A 24,549-nucleotide genomic window follows, 5' to 3' on the forward strand; every position below is an offset into this window, starting at 1 on the left:
AAATTACACACAGTTGATTAAAATACATTTAGGAAATCTCTTTCTAAAAATCATCTGAACCTTTAATCAGTCATACAACCACTCCCTACTGGAACTAGAGGACTATGCCTTACATATTTTGCAGCCCTCTTTTTCCCAGTTTTGTAATGTGCGGAAAGTTTGCAGAACTTCCATTCAGAAACCAAATTACTGTTAACATTAGTTAATTCCCAGTATCTGGCAGAAGGGTCAAAAGACATGGACACAAATTATGCCATCAGATGTAAAAAATGCCTGTTTCCTTTAATACTTGAATTGCAACTCTTTGGTGGGACCTTATAACACAAAAGCATAATAACCACAGGGAAGCATAATAACCACAAAGCATAATCCACCACAGTGGTTATACAGTTCTGAGTGTATCAGAATTCTACACCTACCACAAGGAAATTACAATCTGACAGAGAAAACAGAGATATAGCACTGCATTCTTAAGTAGGGACTAATTTATCCTTTAATTTTGTTTACAAGTTGGTGAAGGTTGACTCAACACACATGCTTTGAATGCAAGTGGAGGACCAAACTTTAGAAACATATAGCAAAAGGATAAACCTGTCCTGAAGAGTATCTTCTACCATGTATTAATCTCATATTTCCTCAAAGTTGTCCATAAACTTTTGAGGAAGATAATTTTGAAGATAATAAGCAGTCCCTCTTCACATGACCAGCTCTCACTTGAGGAATGTCTATGGCTGTGTCAGTGAGTAGTTAGTGATGCCCAGCAAGAGCATATCTGCAGAGTCAAACAACTGACTGTGAGGACCTAACATCCACAAAATGGGCATTTCTGAGGGGTTTTATTTCAGAATTGCTTCAGTTAGGTTCCACAAACTGAATGCCAGTAGCAGCTGGAGTGCATCTTCTTTTCAAGCAAAAAAATCTGTTTTCATGCACTCCAGGACTGCAGTGCAGAATGAATAAAAAGAAGTGTACTCCTTATCCAAGTTATAACACCTGACCTACATACCTGTACTTAGGTAGAAAACGGGAGGAAGCCTTACTACTCTATACACTGTCACTTTGTATCTTCTTTGTATATTCTGCTAATGTAGTGGAGTATCCTGTCTCCCAAACTCACAGAGCATGAACTAGATCTACGTGCTCCATTTTCTCACTATCCGGAGCTATCATGTTCTGCATCAGCAGGATAGTCCTGACAGACAGCAGGAAATCAGCAGTGGTCCACTGTGTACTGCTAAGTGACTAGAGATGCAAATGAAATTTTTGGTACATTGATTGACTGTTCGATACCAAACTGAATCAGAAGGTCCTATGAGTCTGAGCTTCTTTTTCATGAAGCTCAATTAACTCTGTGATCTATTTCTTTCAACCTCCAAAATATCCTAATCATACAGATTAATCAAAATTAAGTTGTCAGAGGATTTTGTTAATTAGCTCTGTAGTAAGTAAGAAAGTCAAGGGCATACAAGGATTCAACTTTTGGCAGTATTATGTGTCCAGCTTTACTGCCTAAAGCAGACATCTTAACGTGACGTGATCATCATTAACACATGCTTTCATTTTCCAGTTGTTGCTTTAGTGTTTCAAAACTAACAGCTGAAAATAAACTGAGAGTAAGCTTTGGTTATTATCCACTGACATAATGCATGATAAAATACACATCTTCCCGCTGAGCTAAAAAGGAAGACTGCTGTAGGCTGAAGGGAAGAATATAGCATCGTGATTCTTCTGCAGAACATTCAGTTTAAAACACAGATATTGCTTTATGTGCAGCATTTGACTGATGTTACATAAAAGTGTAATGAATTGCAGGAAGTATAGAACAAATACAAATATCAAACCCCACAATTCTAAATGGAAGTTTGAGAAAAAAGAATGCAAGTTTGATTCATACTCATTCAGCCCCAGGGTAGGAAGTCTCCAAAAGTCTGGTCTATGGGACCTCAGATCATCAACTTGAAGTCTGCACTGGATGAAATCTCGACCACAGCAAGCAAATTTGAAATCAACAAACAAAAATGTCTGAATGAGATGTGAAGGTGTCCAGAAAGAGCACGTTTTCTTACACAGTCAATTTATCTTGACTACATAAGAAAGAACCCCGAACATAGTCTACGTAACAGTAGACTAAAATACAAATGCAGCAATATTGGCAGATTGCACTGTAAGTCATCATTTGGACTCAAAGGAACAGGTTGTAGTGCCTCTTGCAGCACAAACCCTGCAGTTCACCTTCCAGAATGAAAGGTTGGAAATGATGAGTTAATGCATGCCAATATAATCAAATCACATGGATGCAACTTACAATTACAATGAAAAAAGGATAAAAATTAATCAGAATAAATAAATTTCTAAAAGAAATATAAGTGCAAGTCACAAGCTTTTCCTGACTTACACAGGAAACTTACCAGCCTGACATAGCCAAATAAGCTATTTGTTTAAATTCCATTTTACTCAAGAAAATTGAAGTAGTTTTCTTCAAAACAAAAAAGTTTACAGAACTATAAGGATTACTCAGTTATAGAGACATTAAAATACATACTTCAGCCTCCTGCCTGTAGCGTAATGAAGTCAGGACAAGACCTCACATTCCGTTCTTGGTATGCACCTTTTGAAATGTCAACACACCGATGCCATTTTAAAAAGGACTGAACAAAGCCACCACAAAGATTTCAAAGTGGGCAATGACAAAACAAGCCTCAAAAGCAAACTTCATCTTTCTCTCAATTTAGGAAAGGTTATTTCTTGCTCAAATGCTCTCTTTTCTAAACTCTAATGCAGCTTCTCTCATGTAAGCACCATTAGAAACCCCGGTGCTGACTGACGGTCTCCAGTACAGTGCAACTCTAAAAATGCAGATACTGGTGGTACTGTGAGCTAGTGTATATCCTGCAGGGCTATTACTGTTCTCTGCTGCTAGAAAAGTTCAATTTTTAGCTTTAACTATAAATAAACAATACATCACACTAAATTACCTTACAATGGAAGTAACATGTCTCCTAATGCAGTGAAACAACAGAACATATGAAAGTTTCCATAAATGTGAATAAAGTGAACTCTCTCTCCAGTTCTGTATTTCATTTATTTATCAATAGCAATTTTTTTCAATATTTTCTATAGCCCACAAGGGCCTTGCAAAGTTAATCCTTCTTTTTAACAGAAAAATAACATTTCCGAAAGATTTGAATTATGTCAGGAGATAAGTAATTCACAGACTACTTTATGACTGACACATATACACTCAGAGATGCAAGGAGATTTAATCCTGTGGCTACTTGAGGTATGAACCCATTCTGTGTCAATCTTCCTCCATTTGTTTCCGAAGGCTGACACCACGCAGTGCTCACCAGTCAGAAATGCATCAATCCGTCAGAGAAACAGGAGAGAGAATTTTCATTTGCATTCACTTAAATAGATGAGATCAGCAATGAATTCTACTGGAAATGAACACTTCTGGGGATGCTGCTTTTATTACCTCTGCAGTGATAAAGGATGGCATTTACAGAATGGTCCTCTGAAAAGCAAGTGCACAAATCATTGGAGGCACATAGTGTAGGTACTAATACTGTTATGTGTTACTGCATCCAGTTTCTCCACTCTTCTGAAATCAGGATTAGAAATCATAGCTCTAATTTATAATAAGGCTAAGTGCTTACCTGGCTGAATAGTGCTTAAATAGCCAACATTTCTGGTTGAAAATATATCCCACCAAACCAGCAGTTACTGGTTCAACCTCCCCAAATCTCTTCCTATAATGAATTTCAAACTGCATACAATTCTGCATTGCATGATTCTTCAGTTGCCTTGCTGGATTATACGATAACAGTTCCCAGTATGTGCCTTCATTATAAACATAATATTGAGTATGCTGAGCAAATTTAAGTTTACTATTTTGTTTCAATTTATTGTTGTAGTCAATGCATTCACTGCATAGCTCAAATCAGGTAAATGAGCTGGATTATTTCCTAAATCAGTTTCCCAGACAATAGACTTGCATGGATTGCTGCTCTTCAGTTTGGATTTTTTCCCACTTCTTTAAAAATGTACTGAATAAATTTATAGTCTTTTTAATTTTAAAAAAGATCACCATTATGCAAGGGATAAGTCTAATCTTCACTGATGATATGCTTAAGGAATCACTTGGGTCTGGTGACCCACAAAGTGGGTCTATCACTCAAGGCAGATTTCTGTAATGTAATCACATCTCTTTTGAAGGTGTTAACTTGTTTATCTCTGTTATTTTAGGTGTCAGGCCATGAATGTAGTTCTTTATATTCTCCCCAAGTAGCCTTACATTGCAAACAGCACGTTAAACAATTATTTCAAGAAAACTAACAGAAGTTTCCACTACTACTTGCTGCTCAGAAACAAAAATTACATAAAATATTCCATAAAAAATCCAGTATTATAAAGCAGAGCATCCTAGTACATTCAGAAGAAAGGCACTATATTGTTTATTTTAATAATGAAAAGGGGAACACTTTCAACAAAGAATAAGGTTTCCAATGACAAACATCCAATTGGTCATTTTAACTTATTTATTTATTGTCATTTATGGTCACTGATATTTTTGCTACAAAATTCTGACAGTAGAAACATTAAGATGTTTTAAAATTGGATTGATTCTTCCTTTCCTGAAGCTCAGTCATTTTAAATTATGTGTGCTTAAGCTGCAGTAATAAACACACTGTTCTAAGATAAATGGTAAACAAAGACCCCAAATCACCGTCTAGGGTAACGAAAATAAAGCAGGAATAAAGGTTATATGATGTTCATTAAAGAGGAAAGTAGATATTATTTTCTGTACTTAAACATACTTGCATACATTTATCTGTTTTGTACTCACAATATGCTGCATACTGTGAAAGAGACAAATGAATGGATTGATATGTTAAAGATGCTAAGGTAGTACAGTAAAAATATTTTATAGGATAATTTGGGATGAGCTGTATAAGATACAAATCACGAAGTCAGAGCTCTGGTATATCACGCATACCAAATATATGACAATAAAACTTTTATATGTTTCCATCATGCTGTTTTATGTCAAATAGTTAATAAGGAAAAACTGTATTAGAAATGTTTTTGAACTTTAAAAGTGTTTCATTACTGGTATCTTTTTTTATATTAATTCTACCATAAAACTAGCAACTGTAGTATCGTGTACATGTCTCTTCTAGAGACGTGTAACCTCATCAACCCAACAAAAAAGTCACCAACATTTGCATACCTTTTCAAAATTATCTAAAATAAGGTGATAACCTTTTATACATTATCACACATATATAGACAAACTGATATGAAGATACACATGCAGTATCTCACAAGAGGGCCTGGCTGTTTTCCTGCCAGGAACACAGCTGTCTGAGACGAGACAATCCTCCCCAGATTTCCCACAAGGCCTCCTCCACTACCGGCAGATTATCCTGTTCTCTATAGCCTTCTGCAGATCTCTCAGCTTCTTAATTAGATACAAAAGGATTGGAAAGCAAGGAGGTCAACAGTCTGTACAGAAACACATCATCCAAAGAGAGACTGAAACCACAGCTAGATGAAAATGTCAGTGCACTGGCAGGTAGAGCAGATATGCAAGGCAACTTAGTTTTCCCATTCTCTCTCTCCTGTTATTTCACAGGCTGGGAAAGGGAAAGATTAGAAAGAACAATTAGTTTCCTAAACTGGTTTAACACCTCAGTGGGCAACAGATGTGGGATGGAAACAGGATTTCAAAAAATAATTGATTGGGAGAGGCAGAAATGGAGTCAGGAAAAGTGACGAGCTGTGAGAAACTAATAATAGAAGAAGCGCAAGTATGGAAAACACTGATCAATTCATTCAGGAACGGCACTGGAAACAGGACTCAGCAGGAATGTATTTCTATGGATGCAAAGTACAGCATTTCACACAAGTTGAGGAGGTTGCCCAGGACAGTAAGGATTTTGTGTGTGTGTGAAACAGATAAAGGGAGAGAGGAGGGAGTGAATCAGTGAGAGAGAAAATAAGAGGGAGAGAAAATGAGAGGGAGAATGCTGGTTCAAGGAAAGTCAGTAGCATCCTTCACTAAATCAGTGGAGCCAATATTTTACCTGAAAAAAATGAAATAACAACCTGCTCTGTATATGAAGAAAGTGAAAATTATTTCATTTGTGGAATAGGTACATTTGCTGCTTTATTTAGTCTAAATGAGGAGAGAGAATTGTATTGCTCTGTTGTTCTGCTTATTACTGGTTGGTTGTTTTTTTTTTTACACACTTCACATTCATTTCTTCAACAGGCTTTTCATAAGAAAGCTTCTAGGAATTGTAAATTCATTAATGGTTACTCCAATTAAATGACATAAGGAATTATATGTCTACTTTGTTCAATAAGTCATAAAATAATTGTCTTCCTTCTCTTTGAGCCTGCATTGGTGGTATTATTTTAGGATAACAAATGTTATTTCCTTTCATAAGTTCTTTGTTGTCATAATGCATCAACTCTGTTCTTTTGATTTCTTCTCCCCAACCCCTATCAAAGCTGCTCCTAACAGGAATAATTCTGTGTCTCCTAGAGTATGGAGGTTCATCTGTGATGAAAACCGTAATCAGATATAAAGCATTTAAATTTCCCTCCCACATTTTCAATTGAGTGAGAAAGCTTGAAAAATAAAAATAAAAGAAGGAAACCTAGAATGCTTTACTAAATAGCTGTGTAATAATTACAAATATGAATGTGTAACAGATATTTCAGATGATCGGAGCTGTAAAAATTTAAATAAGTAAAATTAAGACTAAAGCAAAGAAATTATTATGCCAAGAGACTACATTCCACTTTTCTATTGAGGAGGCACATTTGGTATGCTGTTATTTTAAAATATATTTCCAACACTGAAGTTTCCATCTCTTCCTTTACCATTTTATTTTCCAAACGCAAAATTCTCAGTGTTAAAAAGTAATCCACAGATATCTGTCCCAATTTCTTATTTCTTGATCCAGTATTTTCCCTATGTAAAGTGTTAAATAAACACAATTTTTGGTTGTTTTATAACACAATACAAATATTTGTCAATGATTGTTCTATTTTAGTTATGAATTAGAAAATACATAGTCTCTATGGATCCTTCCTTATAAAGATAATCTAACAGAATAGTTAATACCATGTTTTTCTTTTGGAGAAAAGGGAGGAAGAAGGAAGGAAATATTCCACTTATCCTTGAACTTCTAATCATTCATCTATAGTTTTTGGTAATGGTGTGCAATATGCTAAACACTTTTTCACCAGAACAATTTAGAAAGGTGATGAATGAAAGACATGGGCTGACCTTTCTTTTACTGTCATTATTTACAAACTCATAAAAGTTACTACACACTGCCACCACTCCCAACAACTACAGCTTTTTGAAGTTTTTTCCTACACATTTTCCCTCCTGCAATCTAAACCAGGAACTGAATCAGAAATGGACAACACTGTAAACTTATATTCATGACAGGGAGAAAGATCCAACAAGTGCCTGTCTAATGTAAGTATTCAGACAGAAAACAAAATCACATCTAATAATAGTGCAATTTTCAAGATAATTTCATTCTGAAAACTACCTATGTCTTGAGAAGAACTACAGTGGTTTGCCAGAAGAGTTTCTTATCAATATACTGTATTTCATGCAAATACTATTGCAGTTTATCAGTCCCACGCAAAGCAACTGCTCTTTCAGAAATAGATTTTGTAAAATTCACTTAATGGCCTCAATGTAGTGAATTTTAACTGCCTAAGAGAAATGAAGTTAAAAAAAAAAAAAAAATCATATGCTGCCTCAACATGTTCTCACATATAAGAAAATAATAACCATAGATGGAATGGAAATTCATTTAATAGACTCCCAACTTAGTGAAACCATCAGCAAAGTGGAAAACAAAAGAAACTCAAATTTAGAAATCTGGAAATGATTCTAAAAGGACAACACAGGTCATTCAGAAATACTATGAGTCAGTAAGACTCCCATAAGAATACAGGCACCAGCATCCCTATTCCAGGGAACCATGAACCAGATTTAGTGGACAACACAGAATTCACTCAGGTACCAAAACCCAGATACTCCTAGAAATTAAATAATAATAATCTGTAGAGAGTGCACACTGCAGTAAGTTTGCAAAGAAAACCCTGTCACAGTTCCTTCTCTACCATCAGCAGACCAACTAAAACACATAAGAAATATTCTAGGAATCCAGAAGGTACCAGCAAAGTTCAAGGCCATCCTAGATGCTGCAGCCCCCTCAAACATGGCCCATTCAATTTCTAGAGTTACCAAACTACTTGAGGATAATTTATCCCTCATTTAAATATAGTCTCCTACTTCCAGGAAAAACTTAGCATAAGAAGAATAGAACCATAATTCATTTAAAAGCAGAATGTAGATATGTTACTGGGCTCAAAGGTCTAATTTATTAATGCATTTAGATCTTGATCTGTCAGAACAATTAAAAAGTGATGTGTCCTCTTAAACAGACACAGAAAATCTGTAGACCTGAGCTGGCCCTGACTTAATTTCATACTAAATATGGATACATGGTACTTTCCACATTCATTATGGATATATAACACCACAAGGCCCATCACAAGTCTTGGAAAAACTTATTCAACACCTAGAGTCTCTGTTGTCACATACAGTGAGTCTGCAGCCACCAAAAGAAACACGAGTGAGCAGTGCTGTTATCCATTCACTTAGTCAAGTCCATATTACCTGGAAACACAGATGGCATCTCTAGATTGCCTTTATTACTATTACCTAAGGATTCTTCAGCTTGCTTTTCCTGTTTTGTAGAAGTACAATATACATCTCTTCCAGCTAAGGAAGCTAAGCAAGAAAAGATTCACAGGTCGATCAAATATTGACCCAAAATATTAATTTAAACACATACACACACCTAAAATCATTTTCCCTCTTTGAGTTTCACATAGGATGATTGATTCAGTCAGGATGTCTGTGAGCAAATCCCTCCATACACTGTTTATGTATGCAGATGTTGGCTCAACTGTATTCTGTAGCCCACAAAACTGCTGAATATCAAAGATGATCCTGTGAGTGATTTCATATCCTATATACAAAACGGTAGGTTGCAACAAAAGGCACTACTTGTGTGTATGTCAAAAGTCCCATTCTAATCTTAGTGTTTGGGGGTTTATAACTAAAATTGAGCACATGGAGGGGGGTTGCTGGTTAGGGACACAATTTGCGCTGTATCACCTGGTTTCTGTTGGAGAACGGCTTGCAGAGAGCAAGGCCATAGCTCCCTGCAGGAGCTGGTCGGCCATAGCTCCCTGCAGAAGTCGGTCCCAGCCACCTGAGGTAAACAAAGGAAAGAACCCAGGGTACAGTTATGTAAACAAGGATGGAGATCCAGGGCTCAGTTTTGCTAGTGAGGATTGTTGTGAGAACACAGAGATAAGTTGGGGGCGCACTACGACCTTGGGGGATGAAGAGAAGCAGCCCTGGGAGAGAAGCAGGTTTACAGCTAGGAAGATGTTTATGCATACCAGAAATGCCACAAGGGGCTGGGGTATTATAATGTGATCTTTTGAATGTACCCAATGGCTGAGATATTATAATGTAGTTTCTTTAATGTATCCAATAGAGTTGCAAGTAGTGTATTGTAGACTGCTTATATAAGGTGTGATTTCTCTCAATAAAGTTGAAGCTTGCTCTATCATTCACATTGAATCGGCTGCTTGCTTCCTCCACCCGCCGCAGGTTTCTCCTTTGTAAAGTAAACTGAAACAGGGAAATACAAGAACTGCTGGAAGCTCTGTTGCACTGAGCTGTGCTTAGAGAGTAAGAAAGCTGCCATAAATTTAGGTACACAAGGTTCTTCTTTGATAAAATGCAGTGTTCCATTGTTCAAATACCTGTTTCTGCTAAAGAAGTTGTTCAGAACAAAGGTATTAACATATCCTATTTTCATAAATATTTAAAATGTGAGAGATACAAACTGAGACTTGTTGTCACAAAGCGCTCTCTCTGTCCTTGAGTTTTTCACACAATAGTACTAGAAAGTGCTTTCAGTAGAACCAGGTGCCCTCTAGATTGACCTCTAAAGTTTACTATTCAGAAACCCTTCCAAAACCAAGCACAATCTACCCAAACCACTGTCAAACTGCAGCACACTAACTTTACTTATAGCACCATTTCTCCTCTACTGCTTCTCTTTTCCCTCCTCTGTAGAAATGATCACCTATGTTGCTACTCCCATTATGCCATTCGTTTTTATTCATGTTCAGTTATGCTCATCAGCTCACACACCAGTGCTTAACAATACTTCTAGTCGTGTCTGTTTCTGGAATGTATGTATAAATAATTTTAGGAAAGCACCAAACCCTCCACGCCTATGCTCCAGATGAAGTGCAAGCTTACTCTGATTTAGAAGCTGTCTCTGCACTAAAGCTAATGAGTCCTGCTACTAATCACATGCTTAGTCTTTTTCTGTTTCAAAGAACTGTATTTTCTACATTTACTTCATAGAGGAAACACTGTCAAAAAGAAATGGTACTGGATTGGGAAACAGAAGACTTAATTCTATCCGTTTTGCTACTGACTGTGAACAAGCCAGGTTACCGACTGCCATCACATCATTTGCCTGCCTTACTCATTTACACTGTAAGTTCTGCATGGGAGGGAACATTGCTTACAAAATGTTTGCAAAGAGTTTCTTCACACAAGGGGATTTTGATTTCCCCAGGAAAGGGCAAGCCTTTACATAATGCTGCTTCTATTACCAGTAGTAAATTTCAAATTGTTTGCATTGAGCAAAATCGTGTCTCAATAAACATTACATATTTGCTTCCAGGAGGCTTGTTAACTAATTTTGCCATTCTTGGAGGCAAGGACAATATTGTTGTAAGCAGTCACCTCCTGTTACTCCATTTCAATGCTCCTGCTGCACAGCTACCTCCTGTTTATTCCTTTGGTGACTCTGTTACGGTTCTATTCTTCTTTCACCCTTATGATTGCCACAAGAAACTCTCACCACTGTTCTCATGCACTCATGACAGCCTTCTGAAAGGATTCCTATTTTGGGTATATATTAATTAATTACTTCTATTCATTGCAAAGTGAACTGTAATCAGCAGGGAGCTCTTCATCATTCTTCGGAATATTTAGCACCCTGAAAGTGACACCATTTGCTGTGCTTTTAGGAAGCAGCTTATTGCTCTAATTCCTTCTTATGAGATCCAAATTTGCAGGTCTCATGCCTCATACAGTCATTACCAATCTTTCCTCACCATGGCTCTAATTTCACTACTTGCCCCTTAGTCATTAGCTAAGATACTGATCTCCCCTGTGCATAGTTGAATCAGTGTCTAATCTCTATTTTTTCAAGGACAAAACACTTATCTGAGGTACCAAATTAAATGTCTCCACACATATTTCACTTCTTCCTACAATTTTTTATTGTTGCTGTTGATAACAAATTACTTATTTAAGATCTCAGCTTGGCTCTTTCTTACAATAGTTTCTCTTTAATGTTTGTCCCAGCTCCATTTCTTTTTTACAGGTTTCAGATACCATGAAAGATTTTTCCTTCTCTCCAAACAGGAAAACAAATGCAGTTTTCACATTCTCAGTTAAGTTCTGTATCAGCTGCCTGAGATCCTAAAGTAGCTGTCAAGGCAAATCTAGTTGTTTTGTGAGCTGTGGAACCAATGAAGTTTGCTATCCTGGAGTATTTCCTATCCTTGCCTCATACTCCTACAATTATCCCAGCTTCTCCTACGTCCTCTACAATCTCATTATTGGTAATACTATCAGTTCTCCTTCCTGACCTCTAGATTCTCCCACAGTATTGTGGGCTAAGTTCAAAAGTAATATAAGAACAATGGAAGGACAAATGGTCTTACTAGAAATTCTTTGTCACCATAAAATTAAGTAACTGAAAAGTGTCAGCTGAGTACGTATCTATGTTGTATTTGTTCTTATTCTGCATGCAAATCTGTAGGTATAGAAAACAAGAGGTAGTTTAATTGCTCATGTGACGTTAACTCTGAAATTACAGATGCAATATAATTGCCAGCAGTTAGTATTTCACTAGCACTCATTTTAGTAACATTCAGCTTCATATGAAAAAAGCCTCAAACAGCCTACCATAGGAACAGAAACACCTCAAAGCCTCAACTGTTCTTCTTGGTCAAATTTCCAAAATAAATAAACACACATACACAAATATATGACAAAAAAATAAAACACAGAAGCAGAGTAAAATACACTTAATTAAATATCAAGAATAAAAATTTTGTTGATACACTGCTGATGATATTAATCATTGCAATATTTAAGACACTGAAATACAGGAGTATGGATTATAACATCTGAAACAGATTTTGAACTTCCTATCTGCTTTAGAAACCAACAGTCAAAGCAATAAATCCAGGTCCACTTTACTAAATAAAAAGTCATGACTACACATGGTAATTCTGACATTCCAATGAAATTAATTAAGTCATCAGCAGGTCTCTACATTTGGAAAGCAATTTTTAATTTACCCTAGCAACAGACTGTATGTTGTAGCCAACAACAAACTTGGTTGCAAGTGTAAAACTGGTCTCAAAATCTGTGTTTCATTTTGACATAAAATGGCAGTAACACCAATCCTTACAGCTTCCCAGGAAATGCTAAGTGGTTGAGAAGCTTTTGAACAACACAGACACCCAAATCTAGAAACTGGCAACTGACAACTTCTACAGTTTACTTTTTTTGGGTTTTGTATTTTTACATTTTCATATATATGTTTTCACATATAAGTAAGTGAAGCACATTGCCTTGCCATTTACGCTGTGAATATATGCAACAACACTATCCACAGGTGATACATTGGAGACTGACAACAATTCACATTTCTGTATCTTCCTTTGTGTGCTGAAACTCCCTAAAACCCTTTGCAAAGCAATAAATATCATACTCAAGGAGAAATAGTGATAGGTCATCAATACAGGAGTGACTTTCTGAGCCCTGCTTAGCAGCCATCCTAAGAACAGCAATACTTCTGAAATATGAGTGCCAATTAATCTGAAATAGTTCTGCCTGTGAGGGATCTTTTATATAATCACCTGCACTACTACAGATTGCACCTGCAGTTCTTTGATACCACTGCAGAAGGACAGCAATTTCATTAAATCAGTATTCGTATTCTGTCGAAAGGCCAGTAGGTTTCCCCAGGTTCCCCAAATATCTTAAATGTGTGATCTTAAACTAAGCCTTGTTTATGCCAGTGAACTGCCAAATCCACATACAGGATAAACAAAAATATTTATAAAGCAACTGTGGCAGCACTGGTAATGGTAGCGAAGACAACGAGGAAGAGAAAATTGAACCGATCTTTCCATGCTTACTACTGCTCACCACAGGTGAACAACCCTCTGCATTTATTGAAGAGAACAGTTAGCCAACCTTCAGGAGATGAAATTCGAATGCCTACTTAGAGCTGCTCTTCCATCCTCCCTGGTCCTCTTTTAGCTTCACACGTTTATGAGTTCGGTGATTTGGAGTACACTTTTTCTGATCTGGAGCCATCCCTCCAGCTGCGCATTCACCTGTGTGCACGTGCGCAGCAGCTGCCCTGTAGCTATCCTCCAGGGGTCACAATTGGGTTACAAATTCTATAAAATGTGATGACCGTGCAGCTTGATTTAGAGTAATTTATTCACATCCTTCTTCATTAAGATTCAAATGGAATAAGTAAGATAGAAATTGAACAGATACAGAAATTGTGCATGGCTTGCTTCTGTAGTCAGTAAACATTTATTCACTAGGCACAGCTCTCTCTCGTGCTCTCTCTCTCGTATTCTCTCTCTTCCTCTATCCTTCCTGCTTGCTGTTTTAATGCATAATTAAGAAGGTCAGAATTAATGAAGCAGTGTGGAGTAAAGTTCAAGGAATCCCCAGGCACTATTTATTCTATTAGATCTCAGGCATGAATGTCAGATTGGCAGCATTAGAGGCAGAGGCAGCGTAGCTGGCAGCAGTCCAGAAGCGAAGCTACCACGGGAGACTTACCTGCAGTGTCAAGTCATTGCTGAGCTCCCTCCCTGCAAAAATCACCCGCAGCTGGTCAGCTGGAATTCCCTGTCGCTGGGCAACCACCTCCTTCAGCTGGAGGATGCTGGCATCTGAACCAATCTCCACCGGGAAGCCATGGCTGGAGTTGAACCTGACAAACACTGAACAAGAGCAAAACATCTTTTAAAGCGAGCATTTCTCATGACATGTTTGTTCTAGAGTGACTACAAGAGGCTTACTTTTTAATTTCAGGGAGCATGTATTATTCTAAGAGAAAAGCTATTAATACTGCAGCATACCATTTTGAAACCCATCATAGAATAGTGACCAATACATAAAAACCGTGTTTCCTCTTGGCAGTGTTAGAAATTACAGACAGCAGTCAGAATCAAAAGGGACCCTGCCAGACAGCTGTCTAACTAGTTGCTAACTGGCACAACAGAAATTTCACTTCAGTCCTAATCTTAGTGGGCATGGGGCACACACACTTTCTGTGCCCTTTGTGTTCCTCCCCACTGCATGTCACAAATAAAAGCAGGAAACTGAGGCACGCTTTAGGGCCAAAATGCATTCAATAATACAAGAGAAAACACTTCCTTATTACACAGTAAAACACAGTCATATGAACTGGTTTCCCACAGATATAATCCTGCAGAAGATAACGACAGAGAGAAAATCACACACTAGCAGAAATGCATGTTGTATTAGAGCATGGTCTTTTCAGAGTTCACTAAAGTATCTGCAGTACATAACTCCTGCAGGCATCCACCTTCAGTGCAGAAAATCACTACTGCACCAGTCATATCACTTTTAGAGCTGCAGCAACTGGTTTAAACATCCAGAGAAGTCTGGCAAACAATCTCCTAAACTTCCTGCCATTCAGCTGGCAGAGCTGTTTTTCCTGAGGAGTCTGAATGTGCTCATTGAGCCCACGGTCAGGGGAACAACTACAAAAACTATGAAACAGGAGAAAACCTCATTACATCCATATCAGTCACAGAGATTTTATGAACAGTAGACACGGCCCCAGTAGATCACTTCAACCAATAGCTCCACAGGCAGGAAGCAACAGGATTAGCAAAACCCAATATAAAACAAAAAAAAATCATTTCTATCAGTTAGTGGGTACCTGTCATGTAAATTGCTTGAATATTGATTGTAACAACCAGTCTTCTTAAAGATTTACTTCCCATTCCCATCGCAATACTTTAGCTGAAGATGGTATTCCTTTGCATTTTTGATGACTGACAGATCAAAAGAATTCATATAAAGAAATAACTAATTTTAAAACTGAAAATTGGATTTTTCTGTTTTTTCAAACACAGTCTACCTGACCCCTCCAAAGTTGTCAGATAGTTTAAAAGCATTTGAATATGGCTGAGAACGTTGCCACCGTTTTGCTGAGAAATGAATGTTGTAAGTATTTGCAGTTTCACATCTTCAATTCAGATCTGGCTAAGCTTAAAGGAGAAGGCATATACCAATGAAATGTAATACAACATGGGTGCAGTATGTATGCCCTGCAGTGTGTTACACAGACTCCTGCAGTACATCTCATGACTGGTTTTGATTTCTATTTAAAGGTGTTCTGGAAAAAACTAAGCTGTGCAAGCTGTATATTCAGACCGTTCAGAAAAATCAGCGGAATTTTAATTTTGATTGTGGCTTGAAGAATAAAGGAGGATTTATATGACAAAAAGTAGTTCCAGCTAATGGGAACTGAACATTTCCCATCTTTCCATGAACACTTGCAATGTTCAACTGTAAATAACATTATCTGGGCCAGTAGCAAAATATATAGGTAAATCAATGTGGAATATACATTTTCAACATCTAAGTCAGTCTGACTATGTGCATATATTTTTTTTAAAACATTTATATAGATATGCTCACATACATACATAAAATGCATGCATGTGCATCTCTAAAGACTTCTTCCTAACTAATAAATAATCTCTTTGGTCTTATGAAAGCCAGTGCTCTTGGTATTGGACACAAGAAAAAGTTAGCAAGTGCATTAACTCTGCAAAACTAATTTGCTGGTAAGAAGAAAGTGTTTGATAAAAGAAACATAAACAAGTGTCATTTAAATTCATTCTAAAGCGGTACTAATTTTTAAAGACATTATAAATCCAACACACTTGTTGTATGCATAATTCATGTTCATCATTGACAATCCCCACCCCTTCTCTCAAATAAATTTATTTTTATTAATTTTCAACAGGTACAGTCTCCTCCTCCCAACATAGCAGAAGTTTCAGTCTCACAGTTGTAGCCACAAGCAAACATAGGAACTGGGTGTATGAATGCAACTTTTTGCTCTCTACAGCGACAATTACAACTACTCTCTTACAAGTCTGAAGAGATAACTCAGAAAAATGCTAGAATGCAAAACTTTGCTTACTGGAAAGTTCTAAGCCACAAATATTTTGCTCTTAAACACATTTATTGTATTATAGTGTCCATCAACTCTTTTTAATGTAAAAGAAGAGACCTTTTCTTACTTGTACAGAGCATAAAAAAGATTAAACACAAAACTTCAATCTGTGGAATAAAACCAGAATTTAATAAATATAGTATTCCAAACTGTCTTCTTAGGAAAAAGAAAGTTACTATTTTCTTTTTTCATTTCACCTCAATAATTAAATAATTACTATTGAGATTATATTCTTCACAGCACACATTATTCAAGAGATCACACGTGAAGTTATTCAGACACTCCAGACCACTTCTAAAGAATACATACTTTGAGAAGACTTAGAATTTAAAGTTGGTCTACTGCAAGTCAAATAAATGAAGTTACTAAAATTAAGAAGTAGCCAAACTGAGCTGAAGAAATGAGGCTCCGTTTGGATCAGCTCTCCTACTCCCACATCAGTAAAAGGTGACAAACAATAAAACTCGTCTGATAAAAGGAAACTGTTAGACTTCACTGTCCTGTCAAAAGATAGTATCACAAGGATCTGATTCCCAGAGGGATCGAGGCACCTAGGTGCTTTTGTAAATCTCTCTTGGTATCTATCTGAATCTCTACATACCTTTAAAAACTCACTTTTGAGTCCACACATTTTAAGCACAGTACTGAATGGAGGAAAGTGGTATAATTGAAACAGTGAATAAAAAAGAAGTATATATATATTTCACTACAGCTTTCAGATCTCTAAGGTGTACATTCTCATGCAATAATTTAAATTTTACATTTAATGAGTTTGATGGTATTAATCTATTGTTTGGAAGGATGGGCAAGTGCCACATAAGGGAATAGTTGGAGTTGAGTAACTTTTACATATTTCCAGAGGAATTTCCCATGTTTCCTATTAAAATAGACATTTTTTTCAAGCATGTATCTACACAAAAGAAAATTTTTAGTCAAGCATAACTCAAGTGGTGGAAATTGTCTTCTTAAAAGACCACGGGCTTAATGTTTGGCACGTCACTTCTGTGAGCATGGCAGAAAGAAGGGTCTGAGTTCTGGGTGTAAGGGCAGGAAGTGCATTTGTACTGAGCCAAGCCATGCATTTCCCTCTAGGAAGTGATATTACAAAATCAGAACACGCAGAGTTGCAGGGTGCATGAAATACATTCAGGTGCGAAGAAGACATAAGACACTGTACATACAGAAATGATGGTCTAGCATGCAGCAGTAGGTTAAAGCCGGCTAAGCAGAATGTAACAATTCTTCACAGACAGAGGCTAGCAATTTAGGGAAACAGAAGTGAGGAGTAAAAATGCACCCCTCCACCTCTCCCTGATGCCCCAACTGGACCAGACTGGAGGCATACATGGAAGTAAATACTGAGTGAAATTAAAATCTTGGTTCCCAGATGTGGGAAGTTTCACTATTTTGACATGGGTTTTCATCTCAAATACATCAAAAATTCAATGTATTGACTTTTTATGTTCTTTCTGTTGAACAAGAAGTACCATGTAACTGTTAAAATATTTTCGTTCTGCAGCACTTCAAAGGAATAAATACTTCTTTGTTCTTCCAGTCCTGTTGACTGGATTCCTCTGGATTCTCTCTCTCAGAATGAAGCACCAACACAAATCCCAGAAAGAAGTGGGTGCTGTGGTCATGAGGTGTATCATGATAGAGGCAGCCTAGCATTTATTTTGATTAGAAGTTCCCAAGGAACTCAAATTGTTGGCTTTTAGCTGATTTGTATTCAAGTGACTATAATAAAATTAAGAAGCTATCAGTTCTGATGTGACTTGTATTAATAAATGTAAACTTGCATTAACAAATTCATGGACAATGAGACATTTAATTCATATGAACACAATATGTAAATGCACCAGTTCCCAAATAAAGCATTGCTAGCCTGAAGATTTCCTGTTTCACAAACAGTATGATCAGCCATTGCATTCACTACCAAAATGGATTCAGCAGCAGAATTTAATCACTTTTCCCCATGAAGTAATACAAGAATTGTTAGTGAAGGGAATATAAGTGAATAAGATTGTAACTGAAACCTTAAGACAGTACTGCTCCTGGCTATCTGCCCATCCCTTATGCTGGAGGTTACTACACATACAACTGGGATACTGAAAGAAACATGTACCTGCATCTCAGCTGTGCCTGTTTACAATTCAGCATGTTAGTACAAACTTAATTGGAAATTTAAGCAAATGCAGATCCAAGCTGGTTAAACTCAGACACAAGTACATGGGGCAGTTGTGTAGGGGGGATGCAGAACTTCAGGTGAGGGCTGGAAGAAAGCTTGTGGACAGGCACCCTGCCAGGATCCCAACAGGCCATTTCTCAGCCCCTAGGACTCAGCAAGCATTTCACCTTTGGCAAGTCATACAAAAAATGCCAAAGCTTTAACCCCTATTGTCATTGATCCAACAGTTCTGAATCGAGAAGATAAATATTGGATGTTGGAGAAGCATAGGCCCTGCTTGTGAACAAACTGTGAAGGCACAGACCCAATTTATAGAACCAAAACAAATGAACTGTGCCAAGAATGGAAAAAAAAAAAAAAAAAGTTGTAGATGTTTTTACATTGCTACATGCAAAACACAAATTTCCTTTTTAGTTTCTACATAAAAAAGCCAATTCCTTTTCTTCCTAAAGTAGTGAGTCACACAATCCTGCTTCTTTGCACACCATACAAAAGCCATAACCTACATTATATGATCTGTGGCAAAAGAATGCACATAGTTTAAGATCTTACTGCTGAGCAATTATATTGTGTCCATGATAATTACAGCAGCTTCTACTACTTTTTATTCCCCACTCTTCCTACAGACTAAAAGAATATAACCAAATCTTAACCTAAAGATGGCATGAAATATGTGAAACTTTTTTGATTTTTAAAAGCCCTCTCCCTACTGAGGTCAGATGACAAGACCTTTGAAATGTATTTTCCTAAGACTAGGAGAAAAAGTCTTGTGACAGTATCTGTCTGTAGTGATCAGTTCCTCTTTGGCTCAGCACATGACCTGAGAACACAGCTCTTCTTATCTCAAAACCCTACGTTTAAACTACTTCATTCTAGAAAGTATCATCCCTTCCTTTTTAGTATTAATTTTTTCTCAGAAACCGTGATTAATAATTTATCCAGTAAAACTAACCAGTTTAGTGCAGATTAAAAACAGAAAAATGCACAGACAGGATAAATAAAGGAAGAGAAGGTAGAAATCGAGATAATGTAAAATCCTCACCACCTGCTAGAGTACTGTGAAAATGTTCTCTAGGTCCCTCTGTTATGGCACAACTGTGTATCACCTCACAAGGTACAGGCTGAAGGCAGCTATTCCAGGTATCTTTCTGATTTCAATAAATAAAATAAAAGCATTTTTCAGACACTTGCGGCTCTTGCATCCTCAATCGTATGATAAGATACTAAATCTTTATATTTAATGAACGTAAGATACATTTGTAGGCATTTTATAAATCCCGAGTGAATGACAGTTGCTGCCTGGAATTTCTACAACCTAAACTGTAGAAATGCAACTGTAGGATATATGTAGTGTGAGAAACTAGCAGCAGAACACCATATAACGGGATGGCAGTAAATTTTATTCGACAACTTTTTATTGCTATTTCCTGGTTTTCAGTATGTCTAAGGAACTGCAAAAAAGGGAAAGACGTAAAGCAAAAGATTAAAGAGGAACAAAAAATGGAAAGAAAAAGACAATTTGGGGAGACTCTGCAAGTTGAGATCAGGTCTGTGAAGGAATAGCTCAGCGTTGTGGCAGGCTTTTATTAAACAACCAGTCAGCACATTTACTGAAAGTCCCATTAAATGGTTAAACATCTTTGTGCAAAGTTCTTTGAAGTGTCTTTCCACAGCACCTCCAGCAGCTTGGAACAGGTTGCAGTCTTTTTCTTCACAGATCTGTGTATCTAGGTTCTCCATTAGAATAGGAGACCTTCCCAATACTTTTTGCTCCCAGCAGCACTGGAAAGCAGGACAGTTCAGTCATGTCCATTTTAGTATCTACCCTACTTCCACTATGTGAAGTCCCGCTTTGGAGGCTGTCACTGTCACAAAGCTCTGGCTAACTGTCTGGCCTGATTTTTTTCTTGACATATGTACGTGATAAAATAAAATTTCATCAGCATTAAAATAACCAGTCCCATAGGAATTCATGTAGCCCTGTCATCAGTTAGCAAAAATATCCTCAGCTCTCTCCAAGAAAACTCTCAAGCAGATGTCTTTTCATGAAAAAGTTGCCAAATTCTGACAATTTGGAGCCAAGTTGAAATAGCAAGTCTCGATACCCTTCCACTGAACATCCTGCCAACAATTCCTTTCTATAAAGAAGGAAATCCAACTACAGAACCTCTGCTGTCTACACAAGGAGTGAGATAGTGTCTTGGAGATAATGATTTCACACATTTCAGTCTGTATGGCTGAAAATCAGCACCTTAAACACTACCAAGAGATGAGCGAGCTGCCATTGCAGATATCGATGCATTGGTATGATGTTTTCCTGGCAAAGGCCCTGCTGTATATTTTGCACCAGGTCTAGACTGACAGGTATATGCCATGAAGTTTACCATGACTTAATGAGTTACCACTCACTGCTGAGCCATGATAACTGGCAGTATTAGGCCTCCTTAATCATTGCATCTGTGAAATAAAATTAATGCACATTAATGTAAGCAAGTCAGCTTCACAGCCACAGCAGAAAAAGAGCCTGCACAGGCAATAAGTGGCAACTCATTAAGCTAGAGTAATTTGGTTGCTTCTGATCATTCGTAAATTACCTTCACCTAACAAATTATTTTATGATGTAGTCACACATAGAGAGCAATGTAGTAATGTAACATAAACAATGTCTATAAAACCCCATCCTTGGTGAGGTTATTTCTCTTCTTAGCAAGGAATAAACTCTCTCATGGAAACATCTTTAGTTCTAGCTAACACTAAAATAATATAATAAAAAATGTTCCTTGATTATTAACTCAAATTTTAAGATTTCCAATTATTTCTTTTTTAAATACCATGGTTGACTTTTATTCAAACTGTTTATGGAAAGCAATACAGTAGTACTGACAAACACTACATTTGTACCTGATGACAATTTTCTACAAAGTCATGAGCAGCACGGAAAGGATGAGTAGGGACTGGGCACTCACTTCCACTGCAAGATTTAGGGGGCATCACATTAAGCTTGTAGGAGCTAAGCTCAAAACAGAGAAAAATTAGGTGTTTGCTTCTGCTACTAGTAACAGACCTTCTGGAAAACTCTGACAGAGAAATGATAGATGCAGAAGGTATAACTTCAGCTCAAGGGGAGAAAAGAAACTGGCAGTTACTGCATAGGCAGCTCAGTAATCTCTCTACTGAAAAGGAGGGGATGATATATACTAGTATGAAATAGTTTATATGTAGGTTTTGAGCTTAGAAAGGCTATGTTTTCCAGTCATGTGGTGAGCCAAAGAGGAACTTTGGCAAGGACAGTAAAAAGTAACAGATACTGTCACAAGGGGTTTTTCTTGCATTCTCAGGAAAATACATTTTAAAGCTCCTGTCATTTGAGTTAAAGATAGCTGTGAGAACATCAGGGAGAAATATTGCATATGACTGCCCTATTGTCTTTCTTCAGAAGGTTCTCTCTGCTTACGGTCACTGTTGGAGACAATAATACATGGGGTAAAACAGACTCTTATTCTGAATTATTATGGCAGCTCCTTTGTAGATGTCCTGGGTTTGTATTTCCATACACATACTCCAACAGAATGCAACACGGAGCAAAATCTATCGAGGAGGCAGGACCACTGTTTCCTCCTCAGTCTTTCTTGCTACCAAGTAATCCAAACCAAGAATAGAGGCAAATAAGAAAGACAAGAGCTCGCCTCTACTCTTTTTTCCTCCAGAACTATGCATGCACATGGAGTTGCTTTCCTGAATTGCAGTGAGGCAAATTTTAAACTCAGCAGTTCTCACAGTAACCTAATTTTGTTCTAGGAAGTATGCCTCTTAATCCAAGACACAATCTAAATTTGTCCAGTGAATTATTTCCTGTGAATAATTTTACTATATCCAACTTCTCTTTAAAGAATGTATAGCTAGCTAACCCAACACTACAATTATGTTGGTATTTCCTTTAAGTCTCTTAAAAATGCTATTTTCCTAGCTATTTTTGTCGTGATTTACTGGCTGCATATATCAGCACAAGCTAAATTCATGTTTCATTTTAAATAGACGCACACTGTTCTTTAGTGTGTTTGCATATGGATAAGAGTCTTTAAACTCTACATACTTCCAGCTCTATGCTACAGTTTTCTGTATTAATAAGAAGTATTACATTTAAAAAATAAAATGTCCTGTGGAAGAATGGGCCAGTATTTTTGCAGAGACTCCTTGAGTTCAATGACATTCATAAGAGGGTCAGAAAATCTCAAGTAGGACTACTGCAGTAGCTTTAAGGCTGTAAAGGGCACTGCAAGTTGAAGACTGCAACAGTGATATTCCACTATTTTAACAGTTATGCTCATTTGCAGTTCCCTGGGAAATTTAACACATTTTTCTTACGGTATCTACATTCTGCTAAATACTAGAAGCATTGATGGACAGCTTCAGATCCACTGAAACAAATGTATGCTAACTGGCAGCTGTTGCACTTGATTAAGGAATGATCTTTCTAACCTCATGATGTTTCTTAGTTGTTCAGTATAGGTCAAACGAGTATAAATATTTATACAATTCATATTATAATATGGATTTAAATGTTATATATATCATTGGAAAGGCTATGTAGAAACAGATTAGTTCCACATATAAAAAACCCAGAAATCCCAGAGAAAACATACCTACCTACCCACCTACTGACATGGAAATCTTTATTTTCATTTCGTTTAATTTCTACAAGAGCTACTACAAATGAAAACAAGCCAAATCTCAAGGGAATATTTTTACAGCCCAGGACAGTGTTATCCCAGTACAAGGTTGTATGCAATAGAGCAACATGCATTGCTTGAAAGGAGAGAATGAAGCCAGCTGCTCCAAAGAACAGAAACATAACAGGTCTTATAGGTGTTTACAAGTCTAATGTTAGGTTTTGAATGTCTGGGTTTCTTTGCTTTTACTCATCCCATTTGTGGGCATTCCAGAATCATTACAATCATGTCCTGATTTGTTTTCAAACACACGATGTGCAAATGAAATTATATTTCATCACTGAGCACTCAAGGATACATGCTGCAGCCTCTTTTCCTGAAGCATCTTTCCAATTTACCTGTTTTACTGATAAATAGTTCTCTACTAGCAGAAAAATAAGCTCCAGTGTTCTGGGATAATCATATCCCTGTCCTTCACCTTTAAATGCTAACCTCACCCTGCTTCCTGATGCTCCGCTTTTCTTTTGAAATGTGGGCACCATAGCAGAGCAGACTTTGGAACATGATTGCTCTGCAGAATGGCCTGAAGAGACATTACCAGGGCACCAGAAGCACCACCAGCCCTGCCTATCCTAGTCTGGCTTCCCTGGGGGCTCCCTACTCTGCCCACAGCTCAGGGTCCCATGTCACCCCCATGCCCCAGCGACACCACACCAGGGCCCGTGCCCAAACCAGCCTATTGCTGTTCCTGCCTGGGCTTCTTGCATGGACATGACCTGATGTGCCACCTCGCATTGGCATGGAGGTGGATCCCTGCTCGGTACCTCGTCAGCCTTGCTTACCTTGCTGCGGGGCTGTGCTCCTGCCTGCCAGGGCCCAGCCGCAGCTGCCACTGTGCCCAGGCAGCACCACCCTGCTATCGCCGCCCTTGGGAAAAGCAGTGCGGAGCTAAGAGAAAATCACAGAATAATAGAATCACAGAATCATCTCAGTTGGAAAGACCTTGAAGATCATCTACTCCAACCATTAACCTAACACTGACAGTTCCCAACTACACCATATCCCTAAGCACTATGTAACACAACACTTCCAGGGATGGGAATTCCATGAAGAACACAATTTGTGCCCCCGACCCCTTAACCAGTTTCTCCAAGGCCTTGAAATCTCTATTCATTGATTTAGGACTTCTGGTAATATTGTTGCTACCTACCTGAAAAACCAAGAGAGGGCA

The 24,549-nt window shown here is 37.6% G+C and overlaps 1 protein-coding gene across 1 annotated transcript in view; it reads right to left on the reverse strand.

Moving 5' to 3' along the window:
- The window catches only part of PRKN (parkin RBR E3 ubiquitin protein ligase), a 746,949-nt gene that overhangs the window by 614,707 nt on the left and 107,693 nt on the right, over positions 1–24,549 (reverse strand). The window contains exon 3 of the mRNA XM_026844563.1: positions 14,021–14,184. Coding sequence (XP_026700364.1) covers positions 14,021–14,184 — 164 coding nt within the window. The remainder of the gene's footprint in view (positions 1–14,020; positions 14,185–24,549) is intronic.

This window comes from Athene cunicularia, assembly GCF_003259725.1.
Source record: "Athene cunicularia isolate RWA chromosome 3 unlocalized genomic scaffold, athCun1 chr3_part1, whole genome shotgun sequence".
NCBI lineage: Eukaryota > Metazoa > Chordata > Aves > Strigiformes > Strigidae > Athene > Athene cunicularia.